This window comes from Camelus ferus, chromosome 3 (assembly GCF_009834535.1).
Source record: "Camelus ferus isolate YT-003-E chromosome 3, BCGSAC_Cfer_1.0, whole genome shotgun sequence".
Taxonomy (NCBI): Eukaryota; Metazoa; Chordata; class Mammalia; order Artiodactyla; family Camelidae; genus Camelus; species Camelus ferus.
In genome coordinates, this window is record NC_045698.1 from 50729016 (window position 1) to 50748727 (window position 19712).

The 19712-nt window shown below is 40.4% G+C and overlaps 1 protein-coding gene across 1 annotated transcript in view; it reads left to right on the forward strand.

Annotated features, from left to right (window-relative positions):
- The window catches only part of IQGAP2 (IQ motif containing GTPase activating protein 2), a 264022-nt gene that overhangs the window by 221774 nt on the left and 22536 nt on the right, over nucleotides 1–19712 (forward strand). The window contains exons 22-28 of the mRNA XM_006186715.3: nucleotides 6399–6548; nucleotides 9421–9584; nucleotides 11492–11716; nucleotides 13182–13322; nucleotides 13674–13758; nucleotides 14182–14414; nucleotides 16503–16635. Of these exons, the coding sequence (XP_006186777.2) occupies nucleotides 6399–6548; nucleotides 9421–9584; nucleotides 11492–11716; nucleotides 13182–13322; nucleotides 13674–13758; nucleotides 14182–14414; nucleotides 16503–16635 (1131 nt within the window). The remainder of the gene's footprint in view (nucleotides 1–6398; nucleotides 6549–9420; nucleotides 9585–11491; nucleotides 11717–13181; nucleotides 13323–13673; nucleotides 13759–14181; nucleotides 14415–16502; nucleotides 16636–19712) is intronic.

Consider the following 19712-nt stretch of genomic DNA (forward strand, 5'->3'; position numbering starts at 1 on the left):
ATGAGGTCCTGGGTTCAATCCCCAGTACCTCCATTAACCGAAAAAGAATAAGCATTTGTATTCTTTGACACACATGAAAACATTTAAAGTATAACGTATTCCAGAAGGTCCTTCAGAGAATGCCTTTTATAGCCTTAAACAGCTGTTTTGCCCTCCTTCCATAAAGTTGTAAACAGGAAATGCCTTGCCTTTTAAAATAAAGGCTTAGTTGCAAAAGAGTAAATAGTAGAAATATATAGTTTGTGGCAGATTTTCAGATCTTTATGAATGTTAAAGATGTTTTTAAAGCATTACTGAGAGCTTTGTGAAACAAAGTTAATTTTTTAACTCATATTTTCAAGCACCAAGTATTTATCAAACACTGATTAGAAGTTAAACTAATGATTATCAAATGTGTACTCTTTGGTCTTATCATTGATAGCAGCATTTTTGGTTTGATGATAAGAACAGTGCAGATGAAGCTTTATTTATAGTAGTGAAATAATGGGAAACAACCCAAACCCAAAAAACAACAGAGGACAGTAGAACAGCCTAATGTCTATGTTACACAGCCACTAAAAATAACTTTTCTGAAGAATATTTAAGAACGGGGAAAGGTTTGCAGTATAATGGAGAAGAAAATAGTAAGTAAAACAGTTTGAGTTCCTTTATTATAAAAAATAGATACTCTTAAGCTAAAAGGAAAAAAAATTAAGTGATTTTTCTTTGCATGATAGAATTAATCTTCTGGAAACTTATGTTTTAAACAACCAGCATGTGTTAAGTGGGAAAAAAAGATTATTGAGGGGAGGGTATAGCTCAGGGGGAGAGTGCCTGCTTAGCACTCTTGAGGTCCTGGATTCAATCCCCAGTACCTCCATTTAAATAAACAAACAAACAAACAAGCCTAATTACCTCCCCCCTTTAAAAAGTTAAATGAATAAAAAGATTTTAAAAAGAAGTATCTTAGTTCTTCGCAAATCTAGGTCTCTCTAGTAACTGTGTGTCTTACAGTTCTTTAAAGCTGGCATTCCTTCTAGAGACCTCAGACAGTTAGGGGGCGAGTGAGGTGGCTAATGCTGGTTTTAGGCAAAAGGAAAGGTTTAGAAACAGAGACAGTAGTTGAAGTCGAAGTTTCTTGGAGGACTAGGGAGGAAGAAAGGTATAGACGCAAACTAGCTTGAGGGAAAACCTAAGTAGAAATTGAAGTTAATCTTGAATTGCTAAAATTCCCACTGATGAGTGTGACGTGTCATGTAAGTGCAGACTTGCAGGCTGGCGCTGCCCGAAACCCAGAACTGAAATTCATGTAATTTTCTTAATTTCACCACTTCACTGCTTATATTAGCATGTTCCTTGGGCATGCTCCTTAACCTCTCTGAGCCTTGTTTTCTTGCTGGAAAATGTGCTAGTGTTTTTCATGGATTGTTTTTAATCTTCACAGCAACTCAGTGAATGCTATTCTTTAGCCCACTTTATAGGTTTTAAGGAAGCTGAGTCTTGGAGAGCAAGGTCAAAAGCTTATCATGCTTTGCAGATACCCATACTTTTATGACCCCAAAGCCCAAGCCATTTGTACCAGTCCACACCTTCTCCAAAAGTGTGTATACTGTAGCATACTACCTGCATGCAGATACCCTGTTACCCTGGGTGGGGAAAGATGGTGGCAATTAGGGCAACATCGAGATGCGGGAATATTATGAACAAGTTAAATACTGTTGCTCCTTCAAACCGGTATTCCTCAAATGTTCAAAATTTATAGATAAAAATAGAGGACACTAAATTTCTATTAATAAAAAGCATGTGCCTCTCTTTGGAACCCCTGTGTGGGTTGGCCTTTGTCCCTTTCAAGACTCCCAAAGCAAACCTCCGTTCACACCAGAGCTTCTGTGAGCCAGGTGTCCTTTCACGGGAAAGAGGGAAGACAGACTTAGCACGTTCAAGTGCGTGGCTCTGCCCTCAGATCTCCAGTAGACAGACTGTTCCCTCTGCACAGCTGCTCGCTTTCCCCTCCCGCCTTCCCCTCCAGGGCTCAGCATTTGACTCTGCTATTTCCTTTCCTCCATGACCCTTCCTGTCCCGTCTTCACCAAATCTATTAATAATGCAAAGGAATTTTGTTCTGCGCCAGAGCTTTCTTGGCACCCCATGTTCTCGTCTTCTGTGTATGTCACAAAGCATTATCCTAAAGATGAAGTCTACAGCAAAACGAAGGAAAAGTCTCCAGTTTCCAGAGCAACTTCCATTGAAAATAGTTAGGCAGAGGAGCACTGATGGGGAGGTTGAAAATACCAAGTTTTTTCCTCTATATATTTAATATCAAGATAATCAATGTATTCCATGCATTTGAGGGAACTGAATGATCTCCATGTCACCAGTTATTTGAAGAGGAGACACCTGGGTTCAGTGGAACTGTAAGCTGGGTAGTCTAGTGATAGCTTCGGACTTCTTGTAGCTAAGGCTGTCAGGCCACTGGCTGCCTAGGCTTCTCCTTCAACTCCATCTGGAGATAACTACACTTCCTTTCTTCATCTTGAATGTACTTTACATACTTGTGAAATAAGGGGGGAAATGTCACCTTTTAAAAATTTCTATAGAAAGGCAAATCAGATTCCCCTCTTCATCTCAATAAACAGGGGAACAGAAGTCAATGAAGTCAAGGTTGCCTCTCTAAGCTGAGAATGAGAGAGAATGAAGTCATAGACCCAGAAGGCAATGGATATAAGCAACCACGTGGAACTGTCTAACCTCGGGGCTCCAGGGGTTTTTCCCCTACGCATGGGCTGACCCCAGCTATAGGAGAAGGGGCTGCTGGAGGCAGGCAGATTTCGAGCTTGTCCTATACAGCAGTTCTCAGCCCCGGGGATAGTTAGAAATGGGGACAGGCACCTTTTTTGTTGTGAAAATGACTAGGAGAACCCCGCTGGCATTTGGTGGACAGGGGGCGGGGATGCCCGATGGCCAACAGTACATGGACAGCAAAGCGTGTGTTGCCTGCAGTGCCTGGCAGGCCCCCAGTCAGGAGCAGTGGTAGAGCATCCTGATACTGGCTGCAAACAGGGCGGGCTAAGAGCTCAGGGAAGCAGATGGAAGAAGCTGTAGGAAAAACCACTTTCTTGCACCTGCTCTGTGGGGCAGTGTCCCAGTGTTAAGGAGCAGAGGAGGCATTCTAAAGCCGTGGCTTTCATGTCAGTCATGTACCATTAGCGGGTCATGAAGCCAGTTTAGTGTGTCACGTCGGCAGTCTTTAAAAATGGAATAGAATAGGGGGTGGGGAGGGTACAGCTCGGTGGTAGAGTGTGTGCTTAACATGGGTGAAGTCCTGGGTTCAATCCCTAGTACCTCCATTAAAATTAATAAGTTAATAAACCGAATTACCTCCTCCCCCCACCAAAACAACAACAACAACAACAAAAGGAATAGAATGAAAGCCAACTGAAAATACGAGTGTGTCCCAGCAGTAAGTGTGTGGGGGAGTGTGTATCAAATAAAGACCTCAACTATATTTTTTACTGTGGGTCTCCATAAAAATGTTTGGTAGACATGTCCTCGTAAAGGACCTACTCTTGTTCATGACCCTTTAAGCCCCTGAAGGGGACACAGTAGCCTGAGGTAACCCCTTGACAATGTTTTCAGCCACCCATTTTCCAAGATTCCCTATAAATGGTTAAAGGGGCATGATGGGGGAGGGGCAGGAAGCAAAACTTAATTTTGTTAAATAATCCATCTCTAATTAATTTCTACACTGCAGATTTTTTTTGCGATTGCTTTTATCAGTTGAAAAGATATGATTCATCTCTTAAAGGTTACAACTTAGTGGTGTTGAATATATTCCCAAAATTGTGCAACCATCACTTCTCTCTGACTCCAGAGCATTCATCCCAAAAAAGAAACCCCAAAGACAGTGTTCCGGAATGAGATCGTGGTGATGGTTGCACAACCTCGTGACTATACTGGACAGCACTGAATTGTATTCTTTAAAAGGATGAATTTTATAGTATGTGAATAACACTTCAATTTTAAAAACTAAAGAAAAAACACCCATATTAATTAATAGTCACTGCCCATCCACTCCAACTCCCAGTCACAGCAAACTTTAATCTCCTTTCTGTCTTTGTAGATTTGCCTCTTCTGGATATTTCGTCTCGATAAAATCACACAGTATGTGGTCTGCTGTGACCAGCTTCTTATACTTAGCATAGTGTTTCTGAGGTTCACCCAAGCTGTAGCATGAATTAGTACTTTATTCTTTTTTTTTTACAAAGCAGCTCTCTTTATCCTAATTTTGCAATGAGGATTTTAAGACACAGGTAGGTTAAGTACATTGCCCAAGGACATAACTAATACGTGGTGATTGTACAGAAGTTTAACCACATACTTCACTGAGCATACCATAATTTGAATCTACTCTTCCACTTTCTGTCAGTTACCGTCTATCATCAGTACACTCTCCACATATTCTCAAATTCTTCTCCAAGGTTCATGTCTTTTTTAAAGCAATACTTGGCTATGCCTGGAAGACACTGCTTTCCATGCAGGCTATTTTAGACTTTGTTCATTTTTTTGTAACATTTTTTATTGAGTTATAGTCATTTTACAATGTTATGTCAAATTCCAGTGTAGAGCACAATTTTTCAGTTATACGTGAACATACACATATTCATTGCCACATTTTTTTTTCTGCTGTGAGCTACCACAAGGTCTTGTATACATTTCCCTGTGCTATACAGTATAATCTTGTTTATCTATTCTACATTTTGAAAGTTCCAGTCTGTCCCTTCCCACCCCCCACTCCCTTGGCAACCACGAGTTTGTATTCTATGTCTATGAGTCTGTTTATGTTTTGTATTTATGTTTTGTTTTGCTTTGTTTTGTTTTAGCACATATGAGCCATCTCGTGGTATTTTTCTTTCTCTTTCTGGCTTATTTCACTTAGAATGACATTCTCCAGGAACATCCACGTAGCTGCAAATGGCGTTATGTTGTTGATTTTTATGGCTGAATAGTATTCCATTGTATAAATATACCACATCTTTATCCAGTCATCTTTATTCCTGTTTATTGAGAAATAGCATTCCATTATGTGGATATACCACTTTTTTTTGTCCATTTATCAGTTGATGGACATTTGAGTTGTTTCCTCTTTTCAGCTAGTATGAGTAATTCTGCAGTGAGCGTTCATGCACATGTTTTTGTGTGGACACATGTTTTCAGTTCTCTTGGGTATATACCTAAGAGCAAAATTGCTGGGTCATATAGTAACTGGTGTTTAACTTTTGAGGAACTGCCAAATAACTAATAGTGTTGAGTGTCTCTTCATGTGTTTATTAGCCATTTGTAGATCCTCTGTGGAAAAATGTCTATTCAAATCCTTTGCCTAGGTGGGGAAGATATAGCTCAGTGGTAGAGCGCATGCTTAGCATGTATGAGGTCCTGGGTTCAATCCCCAGTACCTCTGTTGAAAAATAAATGAGTAAAATAAGTAAACCTAATTAGCCTTCTCCCCCCAAAAAAGAAAAAATGAAATAAAGCCTGAATAGGATGAGGTGAGTGAGACATTCAGACTCACTCACTTAGATACAAAATTTTTTTTAATTCTTTGCTCATTTTTTATTGGGTGGTTTGTCTTTTTATTTTTGAGATGTAGAAGTTCTTTAAAGTACATTGTGGATACGAACCTCTTATCCAATAAATGATTTGCAAATGTTTTCTCTCATTCTGTGGGCTGTCTTTCACTTTATTGATAATGTTCTTTGAAGCACAAAGGTTTTAATTTTATGAAATCCTCCTTATCTATTTTTTTCTTTTGTCACGAGAGCTTTTGGTGTCTTATCTAAGAAACCAGTGCCCACATGCACAAAGATGCATATACAAGAAGGTTCACTACACGCTCTTTGAAATAGTAATAAAATGTAAAGAAACTAATTGTCCATCAAGAGGAATGTGATTAAATAGACTATGAAACACACCCCCAAAAGTAGCCGTTGCTTAATCCAGGATCACAACTATTTTTGCCTAGGTTTCCTTTCAAGACTTTTACAGTTTTAGCTTTTACATTTGGTTCTTTGATCTCTTTTGAGTTAATTTTTGTTTATGGGTTGAGGTAGGGGCCTGACCTCTTTCCATTGAACCTGGATATCCAGTGGTCCTAGAATCATTTGCTGAGAAGACTATCCTCTCCCTATTGAATTGTCTTGGGACCTCTGTTACATCTTAAGGGCAAGTGTGCGCAGCTTTGGAGAACACAATATTCACCTGCAAGCTGGATTTCCTTAATTTGTTTGATGTCCTCCCCTCTGTTTTTTCATGAGGGAAATGTGGAAAATCAGTCTTTCCAACAATGTGTGTCTCAGGGTGTCTGTGAGGGGAGGAAGTTGAGTACTAGAGTTAAAAGTAGTAATTTCATAAAATTTTTTCCAGGATGTAATTTCACACAGAACGAAACTGAATAAGAAAAAAGGTGGAGAAATGGAAATACTGAATAACACTGACAACCAGGGGATCAAAAGTTTGAGTAAGGAGAGGAGAAAAACACTGGAAACGTATCAGCAGCTTTTCTATCTTTTACAGGTGAGAACAATTTCTTTCACTGTGAGTGTTGGGTAAATGCTGTGTTCCATGTCCGTGGTTTACAAAGGATCTTCTCCCAGGCTAAAGCTATAATAGTTTACGTGTTCTGAGCATCTACTAAGTACCAAGTGCTAGTCTAGATGCTTTACATACAGTATCTCATTTAATTCTTACTACTTGGGAACCATCAGAAAATAATTCTTACTGTTATTCCCATATCACATATGAGAAAACTGAGAGACAGCCAGTAAATGGCAAAGCAAGGAAGCCCGGTGGTTTGACTTCTGACTTTATTCATGCCCTTCGTGACTACATTATACTACAATTATCTGCAAAAACAGTATAAATCTAATAGGAACGTGAGCTGTCACCCATGAAAAAATTAAAGTATATGAAAAACAGGTCTGTACCAGAACCAGCCTGCCCTTCTTTTGAAAAGAGTTTGAATTAGGGAAATATGATTTATTTTTTTATTTCATTATTTCCGTGGCATCACTATGATCCAAATGAACAGTAATTTTCCACTGCTTCCAGAGTGTGAGTGAGAACTAAGTTGAACTGGTTACAGCTGGACTCTGATCGGTTTGTGTTTTGTTTGATTACTGACTGACCTCATCTGCCCTACCAGCCCAGACAATGAGTCCCAACGGAGACAGAGGAAGCGATAGTGAGAGGTAGAAACAAAGTTTCCCCTTCAGCAGGAAAACTTTCCCAAAAGAGCTGGATCAGCAGTTCTTTTTTGAAAGTCAGGCATCGTTCCCCCCCCCCCCCTTGCTGTCAGTGATTTCATGAAAGCCTGGAGATGCTTGAATCCTTGCTTGAGGACATCACTGGCATTAGGTGCACAGAGAACACGTTACCCAAACCACAAACGAGATGTGGCTAAGTCCCGCTGGGAGAAGAGACATTAATTTTGGTAGACGTGAGAATTCTCTACTTGGAATAGATTGGAAAACAGGTGTAGTGCCCCAGATGTCCACGATGTGGCAGCATAGAAGGAAAAATGTTGAAACTTAGACTTGTCTGTTGAATCCGCTGCTTAACAACAGCTACTTTTCCAGAAAGAAAGGGGGCTCCCGCTAGGCAGGGAAGGCTTTTTTTTTCCCCCGCTGAAATGAGGTTAGTAGTCATCCACCAGTTGGAAGTTTAATCTTCAGCATTTATCATTTTTGATTTCCATGAACTTCTGACTATATGAAGCTTCTTAGGATTTAGTATTCTAGTGTTGCATTTTGATTGAATTTGTGTCACTTGGGAAAGTGAAAATTTAGTCATCAGCCTCAGATTTCTATTGTTTACCCTGTTATGTAAGTGGAGGCTCACTAACGGAAAGGAGAAAAAGCACAAGGGTGTGCTTAGAGTAATTCCACCAAGTTTTAGTCCCTCAGCAATCCAAAACGGATAGAACCAGGGCATGACCATTGTACCGAGTGAAGTGTCAGGAAATCATGTATTTTTCTTCACCTTTTCTTCTCTCTTCTTTGATGACGTTAACCCAAGACCAGTGAGGAAACAGTGTGGAGCCCTCTCGCCCTTGGAAATGTTAGCCGAAGCAGCAGGTCAGCTAGTGTAGATTTTGTTGTGGGCTTGTCTCTTCAGGATGAGCCTAAAATGGTCATCTGAGAGGAATAAGGAGTGGGCTTCTTCAGCTTTAGGGTAATTTTCCTTTCTCATAATCCCACATGCTTAGTGTGGGGAAGGAATCACCCCGGAAGTCTAAGGAAAAAGTTGTCCTGAGCTGCTGCATCATAAAATTTCAGCCATTCATTACGAACTTGAAAGTAAATCCAAGTGGTAAATGAAACTAGAATTTGGGTTTTCTTAAAAACTTTAAAGCCAAACTGCTTGAGTATATTAGATAAATACCGGTTTCCATGTAAGGAAATTTTTTTTTCCTCATCAGAAAATGAAGAGCCAGACTGTGAAATTTCTCTGTAATGTAAATACTGTTCTTTCTCTTCTCATCTCCATCTGCTTGGTGTAGCTATTGGAGAAAAACCACATTCCCACGAAGCCTGGTGCTACCTCTCTTCGACCATCCTCAGCAGAGCTCTCAAGGCTTTTAAATTGTCCTTTTATTTTTTTTAATTGAAATATAGTCAGTTATAATGTGTCAGTTTCTGGTGTACAGCATAATGTTTCAGTCATACATAGACATACATATATTCCTTTTCATATCTTTTTCATTATAGGTTACTACAAGCTATTGAACATAGTTCCCTGTGCTGTACAGAAGAAACTTGTTGGTTATCTACTTTACATATAGTAGTTAGTATTAAATTGTCCTTTTTTTTTTTTTCTTATCAGTTAGCATTTCCCTCATCAGTTAGCCTGACCTTCACCCCTCTCTTCATCTCCCCAGCTCACTACTTCTAAAACATCATGGCCATCTACTGTCTCCAAGTGTAAATGTGTCCTTTTCTTTTCCTTTCTACTCTCAGACTATGGGATGTGTTTCCTTCTCTTCACTCATTGATCCTCTTTGAGCAGTCTATGTAGCTGGGCCCTTGGTCTATTCTTACCTGTCTCTTCGGATACCAGATCTCTCGGCCACCCCCTCTCTCTTCTGTGTCTCTACGATAAATTTTAACATGTGGCTCCAAATGGTGACTGGTGTAAAGTGTACATACTTCATCTCATGTGTCATTATATAGTATATAAAATGTAAATCTTACCATAACTTTCTAATACAACTTCCTGTGGTATGGTACTCATATTAGCTGCTACCTTCTACAGTCTTAGTGTGTGCCAGATACTATATGCTTTGTACACAGTGAGTCCTTGAAGAGCGGGGAACTGGGTGCTCTTCTCTGCTTTAATAATTTATTAACATACAGTTTGGGGGGTGGTTCTTCTTCCCTCTTTCCTTTAGACCAACCCGTTGTACCTGGCTAAGCTGATCTTCCAGATGCCACAGAACAAGTCAACCAAATTTATGGACACTGTGATTTTCACACTGTACAACTATGCATCCAATCAGCGAGAAGAGTATCTACTCCTCAAGCTTTTTCAAACTGCTCTGGAGGAAGAAATAAAGTACGTACGTCAGTACATATGCAAGGCTACCAATGAGTAGATCCTTTTGTTAGTGGTGGCTATCTCCGATTTACTAAAATAATTTAAAAATTATCCTTTGAAGTTATTTGTATGTACCGAAATACATAAAATTTCTTGAGAACCTTCTACATCAATATAAAAATATTCAGGTACAGCTTTCTCCCGCCAGTGATACCTTTTCTACTGCTAAATTCACTTCTGATTTTGCAGGTATACAAAGCTTTTTGAAAGTCAGTGAGAAAATTTGACTTAAGTAGACTTATGTGGGAAATAAAGCCATAAACAGATAAGGGTAATGATTTCTGCTACGTAGTCTTTCCTTCTCCCTGGAACTTACGCTGCTTTTTGCTAATTTATTTTCTGACTCAGTTAATATAAAAAAATGTGTCAGTAGTTATAATGAATGTGGGGAGGTGAGGGGGACATGAGAAGATGCCCTTAGCCAACCAGATGGATCTTAACCACCTTCCTGACTTCCTCATACCTTAAGCGATGCTAGTCCTATGGGTCTCAAGCTGTTAGCCAGGCTAATATTAGCTCTGCCTTCAGGGTGTGTATAAGGCAGCATGAGAAACAGCAATGCTATGCAGTAGAACAAGGTAAGTGCTAAAGGAATGATGTGCACAGTGGAACAGATCAGAGGGATGGAAAGAAAAGTTCCAACGAGGTCAGTCGATAAAGATTTTATGGAAAAGAAGGCAATTGACCCAACACCTTGAAGAATATCTACCGTTTTTATAAAAAGAAACAGAAAAGAGAAATTAAGCAGAATGGTGATAGAAACAGCATGGGCCTGGGTGCGAGAAAGAAGGTAGATTAGTCCAGCCAAGAGTGACTTAACTAGCGGCACCCCCGGAAGTGAGGCTGGAAAGATGGGTTGGGCCGGATCATGGGAGACACTGCGTCCGGGCCCAAGTGCTGAGGTTCCCGTTGCTTCCTGGGAAGTGGTGAAGGGGATTTGAGGAGGGTTTACTGACACGACCACTCCACGTTTTGAGAAAGCTGATCTGCTGGCTGTGTATGAACAGCATAAATTGGAGCGACAGTTCAGAGACTGAGATTTAGATTTCCAGCACACTGAGTTTGAGTTACAGGTATAGACTGTGTGGATCTCTCCAGCAGAACATTGGAAATTCAAGACTAACTCCCAGGAAGGAGACAGGAATTAGACATTGAGATCAGAGGATAGATTCCTGAAAGTTGGTAGTTGAAGCTGTGTGTGTGAATGAAATCTGAGGGGAGAGCATGTAGGAGGAAGTGAAGGAAAACAATTAAAATGTTGGGATTGAGGCCAGTGAAGGGAACAAAAGGATGACCAGATCAGACAAGGACGAGAATACAGCACTGTCAGACCCTAACGGGAAAGGAGGTGGGTAAGGGAGAGGGCGGTCCAGCTGGAGGAGGGTGAGAGTTTGCATGGAGAGGACAGGAGGAGCGGAGGGAAGGTCACAGAGTTGGCAATCGGAAGCCAAGGAGAGCTCTCCCGGCGACGTGATGTCGCTAGACGTCACACTGCAGTGAATTTGAAGTGGGACTTGAAAGAATTCGTTCAATCAAGAAAGTTATTTTGAAATCTGGTAACAAGAGGGGGCGCGAAACTTATACCATGTCACCCAGTATTATCTTTAGTCTTGATCCATTTTTAGTTCATTTCTGCCTTCTTGATTGAAATTAAAGCTGAGAACTTGTTTTTAGATCCTTCAGTTTCTTGAATAAGAACCATTCATCTTACAAATGACAGCTTCCTTTTAAAACACACCATCTTTGAAATCTCCTTTGGAGAAAAATACAGCCCCACAAAGCCTTCGCCAGCCAGAGAGAATATACACTGTTGAAAACTCTATACATAGAGTCAAACCATTTGATTTGGTTTGGGCTTTTTCTAGATCAAAGGTGGACCAGGTCCAGGACATAGTTACTGGGAACCCGACAGTCATCAAGATGGTGGTCAGCTTCAACAGAGGTGCCCGTGGGCAGAACACGCTGCGCCAGCTCCTGGCTCCGGTGCTGAAGGAGACCATCGATGACAAGGCCCTGATCATCAACACGAGCCCTGTGGAGGTGTACAAGGCCTGGGTGAATCAGCTAGAAACACAGACTGGAGAAGCAAGGTAGCAAAGCCAGGGAGACGCTGGTTTTCAGTCGTTTCATGATCTTTTTTACACGTGTGTATTTATACATACTCTTAAACTCTGTTAAGCTCTGTTAAAAGAACAGAATTGACTCTATGAAGTCAGCTTTCAATCCAAGATATCTTTCCCTCCCTCTAACTTATCCACGCAGACCACGTTCTTGGACTCCTGCTCATCTTGACAGTACTTAGTGTTTTCAAATTTTGGTACCAGTTGATTCCCAAAGCCATAACTTCCAGAGTCCTCTCCCATGGTTTTTCTTTGTGTGTTCCTAACCCTAGACCTAGAAATAGTACACACTTTCTCTTCACCTGATAATACCTACTTGTTCACATTTTACCAAGTGATTAACTTGAACATGTGAGCATACACAAGCCAGATGGGACTGACTTCTTCTGGGTGGTGGTTTGTAGATCTAAGCCATCCCAGCTTTTCAGTTCCTGCAAAAGGATGCCTTGTGAAGTAATTAAGATATGCACAGAGAATTGCATGGGTGGTTGTCACAGTGCTGTTTGTAATAGCAAACACTGGGGAAAGTCAAAATATTTAGCTTTGGGGAATCTGTTAAATAAATGTTTGTATAACACATATTTGAGTAGTAAGCAGCTATTTGGAATGGTGGTATAGAAATATATTCGTTGGCCTGGGGAAAATATTATGGTATAGGTTTCAGTTTTAGTTTGGTACAGTAACTTATTTTCTATTTTTAAAAAATTGAGCATATATACACACATACACGTAAGATCTGTATGGGATGTGTATATATACAAACTGCATTACACCCAGGAATGTGTGAGGCCTGAATATGCAGACATGCATAGAGAAGGACCTAGAAAGGTATAATGCAGTAAGATAGGGAAAGTGGTTCTATCTGGGTCAGTGTTGTTTTCTTGTTTGTTTCTATGCAACTTTTATAGTAAAGAACATATTGCTCTTTTTTAATTGAAGTATAGTCCATTTACAATGTTATATCAATTTTTGGCATACAGCATTATAGTTCAGTCATACATATACATACATATATTCCTTTTCATTATAGGTTACTACAAGATATTGAATATAGTTCCCTGTGCTATACAATAGAAGCTTGTTGTTTATCTATTTTATAGATAGTAGTTAGTATCTGCAAATCATATTGCTTTTTATAATTAAAAAAAGGGAGAGAAAGTTAGCTGGGTCTACGTTACCTGGGTCTGCCTGTTATTTTGCCAGAAGAGCCCAGATGGAGACTGGAGTCTCCTGGCTTCACTGGTGCCAGAGGATTCCATGTGGGCATGCAGGGTCTCCACCCCTCACACCCCCAGCTAATATTTTATCATTGGAGTCGGTGGGCAAAGTCCCGTTCACAATACAGAGCTTGACCATAGAACCAGCTTGGCAAGGATACAGATTCTTGTACCTAAGCCCCCAATTCACTGGAAGCCCCTGTGTGTTGTGTTTTCAGCAAGCTGCCTTACGACGTGACCACAGAGCAAGCTCTGACTTACCCAGAAGTGAGAAACAAACTGGAGGCATCCACCGAGAACCTGAGAAGGGTCACAGACAAAGTCCTGAATTCTATCATTTCCTCCCTGGATCTACTGCCGTAAGTCGTACATGTCACAACTGTAACATTCTTTGCTGAAAGCTCTTGAAATGTTATGTAAAATAAACCCCGGTAGTGAAGATAGGAGTTCTCCCTTATATTGCACTTATTAGTTTGAAAATTTGCTGACTTTGGCATTTTTAATTCATGACTGTTCTCCGGGGAGGGAACAGTATAAAACAGTACTCAGTTACTGTCATCCATGGCGGTCCTGTGATTCCGTTACCATCTCATTTTGTGTTTGGTTTTTAGGGAAACTGCTCGGCTTTAGTTGACTGCAACAGTTGCTGCGTGTTTCTTCCTCACTTAGCCTTTTCCATTATTTTCTTTTGTCATCTGTTTTCCATGTAGTTATGGATTGAGGTATATAGCCAAAGTACTGAAGAATTCGATCCATGAGAAATTTCCCGATGCAACAGAAGATGAGCTATTAAAGGTAGATTTTAAAGGGTGAATCTCACCGTAGCTTCTTTTGGGGGTATGAGCCAAAATTACCAGCACACCGATTTTGTAAAATGTTTCCCCTTGTATGACTGTTTATACTAAGCTACAGGTCTTCTGTTTCTAATGGCTATCAAGATTGTTGATTATCCTGAGGTTAATTTGGAGATCGTACCCATTATTGAGATTCTTTATATTAGAGCATTTTGGGGGCAATGGCATATTTTTATCAAAAATAATTTTATTAACTATGTTAGTCATGTATGATTATATTCACTGACTTTACTTAACTCCTTGTTAGGAATCAGAAAATAATTTGCTTTCTTGGGAAACGTCAATTAATATTCACGTTTTAAAAACCCTCCAAAGTCTTGAGTTTTCTCTCTTAAAAATAGTCTTTTCTTCTGCGTCACTCCAGATTGTTGGAAACCTCCTGTACTACCGGTACATGAACCCAGCCATCGTAGCCCCAGACGGCTTTGATATCATCGACATGACGGCCGGGGGGCAGGTGAATTCTGACCAGAGGAGAAACTTGGGATCCGTGGCCAAGGTTCTTCAGCACGCAGCCTCCAACAAGCTCTTCGAAGGAGAAAACGAGCATCTCTCATCTATGAACAGTTATTTATCAGAGACGTATCAGAAGTTCAGGTGCGAGGGCTCATTCCCTTTGGAGAAATGTACAAGATGGCGGGCGCGAATGATGTGTGTTCTGTGTCGAGAGCTGGAGCTGGGGGTGCGGGCAGGAATCTCGGGGGGTTGCATGCGTTTCTCCTACTGGTTGGCACCAAAGAGGAAGGGGGAGGGAGGAGGAGGCTAGGTTACTTCTGTCTGGTGTTCCCTGTCCCCTCCTCCACCCCTGCCCCCAGTGCCCCTGTTCCATTGAGTCATCCCCATATGTGTGATTTCTACTGTTGACAAAATGAAATATTTATTCTTTTTGCTGTGCTATAGGCGTATAGTACTTAGAATTACAATATCAAAATAGCTAGCTTCTGCTTTCTGAACTTAAAAAGAGGGTTTGGTTTGGTTTTTAAGCACTTGTCCACTGAGGAAAAGCTTGCCTGATCTGCATCAGACGGTACTAGGAAACTGAGTATTTGGTTTTGAGAGGCTGGGAAAATCCAGCTTTTATATTTGTTGAGGATTGGGTATGAGTATGTTCTGTTTTATTCTCAAACATCTCTTAAATAGACATGTAAAGTAAGTCTGTTGACGTCATATGTTTTCTGAATTGTGTCAACTGATCATTCCACGGGGACATGGGGGGAGGCAGTCTCACAGGGGGATTCTCTCACCCTGAGGCACCCTGAGGGGGCACAGTCACCTTGCCAGTTGTATTCTCTTTCCCACTTCAGTCAGTAAGTCATACAAGTGTGACATCAGTGTGGCCCTTTTCACGCCACCCCGGAAATGATAATTTCCCATTCGTCAGTTTTCCTCTGGATGAGTGATTTATCTCCTGACGAATGTAGTTCATGATCATGAATCTCTGTTTGGAATTTGTGATCTCTTGTGAGAAAATTTCCCCCAATCCTCTCACTCAGGGAAGTTTTGATTCCTCAAGCTGCTCATTTTAGGTCTTCTCACTGACTAAAAAAGTAACATCCATTTCTTGCAGATATCTGCTATTAGAAGCTCTTTTTACTTCTTTTTTTCTCAGATTATTCCCACCCAACACCTGTTTCCAAGTCTTCTTCACATAAAAGGAAACAAAACCAAAAGCCCCCTTCATCTCTTAAATACTACCTTTCTTTTTCCCTCTTCCCACTCAAATTTATCCTTTGTGTTCCTCAGCAACCCATGAAAGATCATAGCCCAAAGGAAAAAAAAAAAACAAAGAAAAGAAAAAAGAAAGATCATAGCCCAAACAGTGCAGGAAGACTAGTTGTCACGTGGGACCATGACCACCATTTAACCTTCCCCAGCCCTAGGGTGGGAAGACAGAGCTCTTTGTGGTGTACAAGCCTTGGGTGTCCTTAGGTAATAGACCCAGGATAATTTCAGGTTTATGAAACATTTACAGATTTATAGAATAAAATACCTACTCTGGCTGTGCAAAGGATTCTCCCCCTAAGCCGTGATCACAACATACCTGTCTTTTCTCTATCTCTAAATTTGCTGTAGCTGAAAATAGCAGACTTTTGAGAGTCTGAGCACTGGAGGAAAGTGTTGTTCCATGTGTTTGTGTCTAGTCTAAACAGTCTTTCCAGCCCGCAACTGTTGTCTGGATCAACTAAGAGTAGAAGAGGCTTAACTTGAATTTTTGTCAAATTGGTAACAGAAGCTCTGAAAGGTTGTTAGGATATTGAAGGCCTAGGAGTTTGTGCCAATTAAAGTAGCACACTTGATAATTGCTTTTTGGATTGTTTTCTCTGAAAAGACTGGATTCTTAGATCAAGGAGCATCAGTCGACATTTTTGTTTAACTTTCAGGGGCTATTTTTTTTTAAATAGTTTCTTTTTTTTTTTTTCAATGACCTGCCCATAGTTTGATTACACTGAGTCAGTCACAGGGCCTGAGGCCCTTACTGTCTGAGGACCTGGGTCCAACATCTGGAAACGGGGACTTGGCTTCCGCAGTCTGGAGCCAGCCCGGAAGATGCTGTAACAAGTCCCCTGAGATGTAGGGTAGAGCAAAGCACTGGCCATCACTGAAGATTCCCTGACTGTTTTGATAAAGCGGTTTAACTCACAATTTTGACTCTGTCTTAAGACTTTTTCTCCCCTCCTTTTTTAGGAAATATTTCAAAGAAGCATGTGATGTCCCTGAACCAGAAGAAAAGTTTAATATGGATAAATACACAGATGTGGTGACAGTCAGCAAGCCGGTCATTTATATTTCAATTGAAGAAATCATCAGCACCCATTCAGTAAGTGGGGCTGGAGGAGGGTCTCGGCAGTGGACCCAGGGTCCAGACATCTGCTTTTGAAAATGTTTAGTTTCTACAGGGATTACTGTAAGCATGTGTTCGTATGAATATTTTTAACCCTAAACAAAATTTGATGATTTGTTCCTTGACTTTTATGCATTAATAAATCTCCTTTCCCCAAATGAGGAAAGGTTACTTCTTGCATAATCCACTCACAGTCAGATGGTGAATGTGCAGTTTAAGCCCTGAGCAGAGGGAGCCTCAGTACTTTCCCCACCCACCAAGGCCACCCTGCCCGGACCCTCACAGTCTGTTCTCCCCCTTTCAGGAATTCTCTTTGCTTTTCCAGTAATTTTCTGGAGGAATGAGAATGTTCTGTCTTTTCTAATATCTGGGCATAAAGAGCGGGAATAAACAGTCTGCTCCAGGTTGGGGAAAAGAAGGCACCCAACAGTAGTCACCAGCTAAGAACTCCTTCTGTCTTTCTGGAAACCCCCGTTTCCTAGACGCTGACAGTTTCAGGCTGTGCTGTGTCATAACGTCTCCCTCCGGTTCACACATCACCACCACCGACCATTAGCCTGTATTAAGTGCGTTTGGGGGGCAGGCAGTTTTCTCAGCGTTGAGAGGTTGTTTGTTTGTTTGTTTGTCTAAGACCAGTTGAAACTTATTGCCTGAAACATCTAGGTGCTTAAAAATGTAACCTTTTCAAGAATAGTTCTGGATCTCTAAACTAAGAGGACGTGTTAGAGGTCTGCCCCAGACCTCCCAAATCAGAACCTGCATTCTGGCAAGATCCCAGGTGACTCAGATACACACTAAAGGTCAAGAAGCCCTGGTTAAGGCTACACCTAGCTTCCGATTATACACACAACTAGGGGAAAGCGTAACAAATACACACCTCTCAAAGGTCCTGCCCTGCTCCTGCTCCCACCAAATCAGGTATACGAACATGTAGCAAATAGGCTGCTCAAAATTTCCAGCTTCATTATTAAGCTCTTCTAAGAAACTAAAGCTTGAATATGGGTTTGGAAGAAAGATTGGATCTGCTTTTGATTTCCCTCTTTCAGGGTTGGGACAGGTAACCTTCGTAACATTTGCAACAAGCTCTCTATCAGTATTTTGAGTGACCCGAAACGAAGGCAGGTCTGAGTGACCAGCTGAGGGGATGAGTTGGTTGGTTAAATAAAGAGGCTGTATTTGTTTTCTGTCTGTATAAACAATCAAAATCATAGCATTGCACTATTTGCAAAAATAATTTTCTAATGAACAAGTAGACTCCTTCATCTTTGAGCAACAACCCATTTATCTATTTTTATGGCAAATTATCCGTCTCAAAAAAATGTCCCCATGTTGGCCACACATGTGCTGAGGGCAACAGCCTCGTGCAGGAAAAGCTGTGGTAAGTTCTCTTCTAGAAAGAGAATCTTTCCCAAGGAGAGCAGAGAGACAGTGTGACTGTATTAAATTAGGCTATTACTCTTTAAGGAGAAATGGTCTGTTCCTTTTGTTAACAAGAATTGAAAACAGAATCCAGCCCTGGGAAACATAACTTGTAACCGATTTGGAATTCCTTCATGTGTTAGGTTGGAAGCAGATGTAATAACACGGGAGAAATGCAATTGCAGGGAAAGACTGCCCTGTTTATTGTCTGTCTCAAGCAAGGAGGCGTTCACATGCAGACACAAGTCTGGCCACAGCACGACCTGCCAAGCCCATGGCCACATGCTTGTCCCTTGTCCTCTAAGGAACATGTCAAAGGAGAAGCTGGCTGCCTGAGTCAGCCCTTTCCAGGACAACAGTCAAGTCAGCTGTCCCATCTCTGCAGAGAACAGGAACATAAATTCATCCATCTTGCTTTCTTGTCTCTAACTTACCTTCACCCAAAATAACCTGTGGACTAGATTTCACTGTGTCTTTGTATCGTCTCTATTATTTATGTAACATCTTTCTTTAAATCACCTTTCCTTTAAAAAAAAAAAAGTGTGTGATATCTTTGCTTTAAAAAAAAATACTTCTAACCACAGTAGAAAAACAAAACTAGCATGCTTTACAATGGACAGAAACATTTAAAGTAAATATAATAGAAACAGTAATTGAATAGAATTGCTTCCTTAAAGCTATGCGTCTGAGGTTTCCTCCTTTTTTCTTAAAATCCTTAGTAAGTATCAGCAAATGTTAAGGGAAATTCAACATTAAACAGATACTGTCTCCTTCACTAATCTTAAAATCAGAAGAGAATGGAGAAGGAACTAATCAAGGCAGTGTGGTTCTGGTGTAAGGATATACATACTGGGATAGAACTGAGAATTGAGGAATCTTCAAATACATGGTCAGTTCGTTTTTGACAAGTACTAGAACAGTTCAATAGGAAAAGAATAGTCTTTTCAGCAAACTGTGTTGGGACAACTGGAAATCCACATGGCCAAGAATAAAGATGGACCTCTTCCTTCCACCCTATGCAGAAATAAACTCGAAATGGATCAGAGACCTAAATGAAAGAGCTCAAACTACAAAACTCTTAGAAGAAAATAAAGGAGTAAATATTTTTGACTCTGGATTAGGCATTAGTTTCTTAGATATGACACCAAATGTACAAGCAGCAAAAGAAAAACAGATACATTGGACCTCATCAAAATTAAAAACTTTTGTGCTGTAAACATTGCCGTCAAGAAATTGAAAAGACAACCAAGGGAATGGGAGAAAATAACTGCAAATAATATATCTGTTAAAGGACCTGTATCCAGACTATATAAAGAAAACCTACAATTTAATGATAAGATAAATAATCTGATTTTAAAATGAACAGCTGTACATCAAAGGACATAATCAACATAGTGACAGCCTATGGAATAGGAGGAATATTTGCAAATCATATTGTGATAAGGGGTTAATATCCAGAATATGTAAAGAACTACCACAATTCAACATCAGCAACAATTTTAAAATGAACTAGAGACTTGAATAGATGTTTCTCCTAAGAAGATGTAGAAATGGCTGTCAAGCATATGAAAAGATGCTCAGCATCACTAATGACTAGAGAAATCCAAATCAAAACCATAATGATTGTTCCTCAT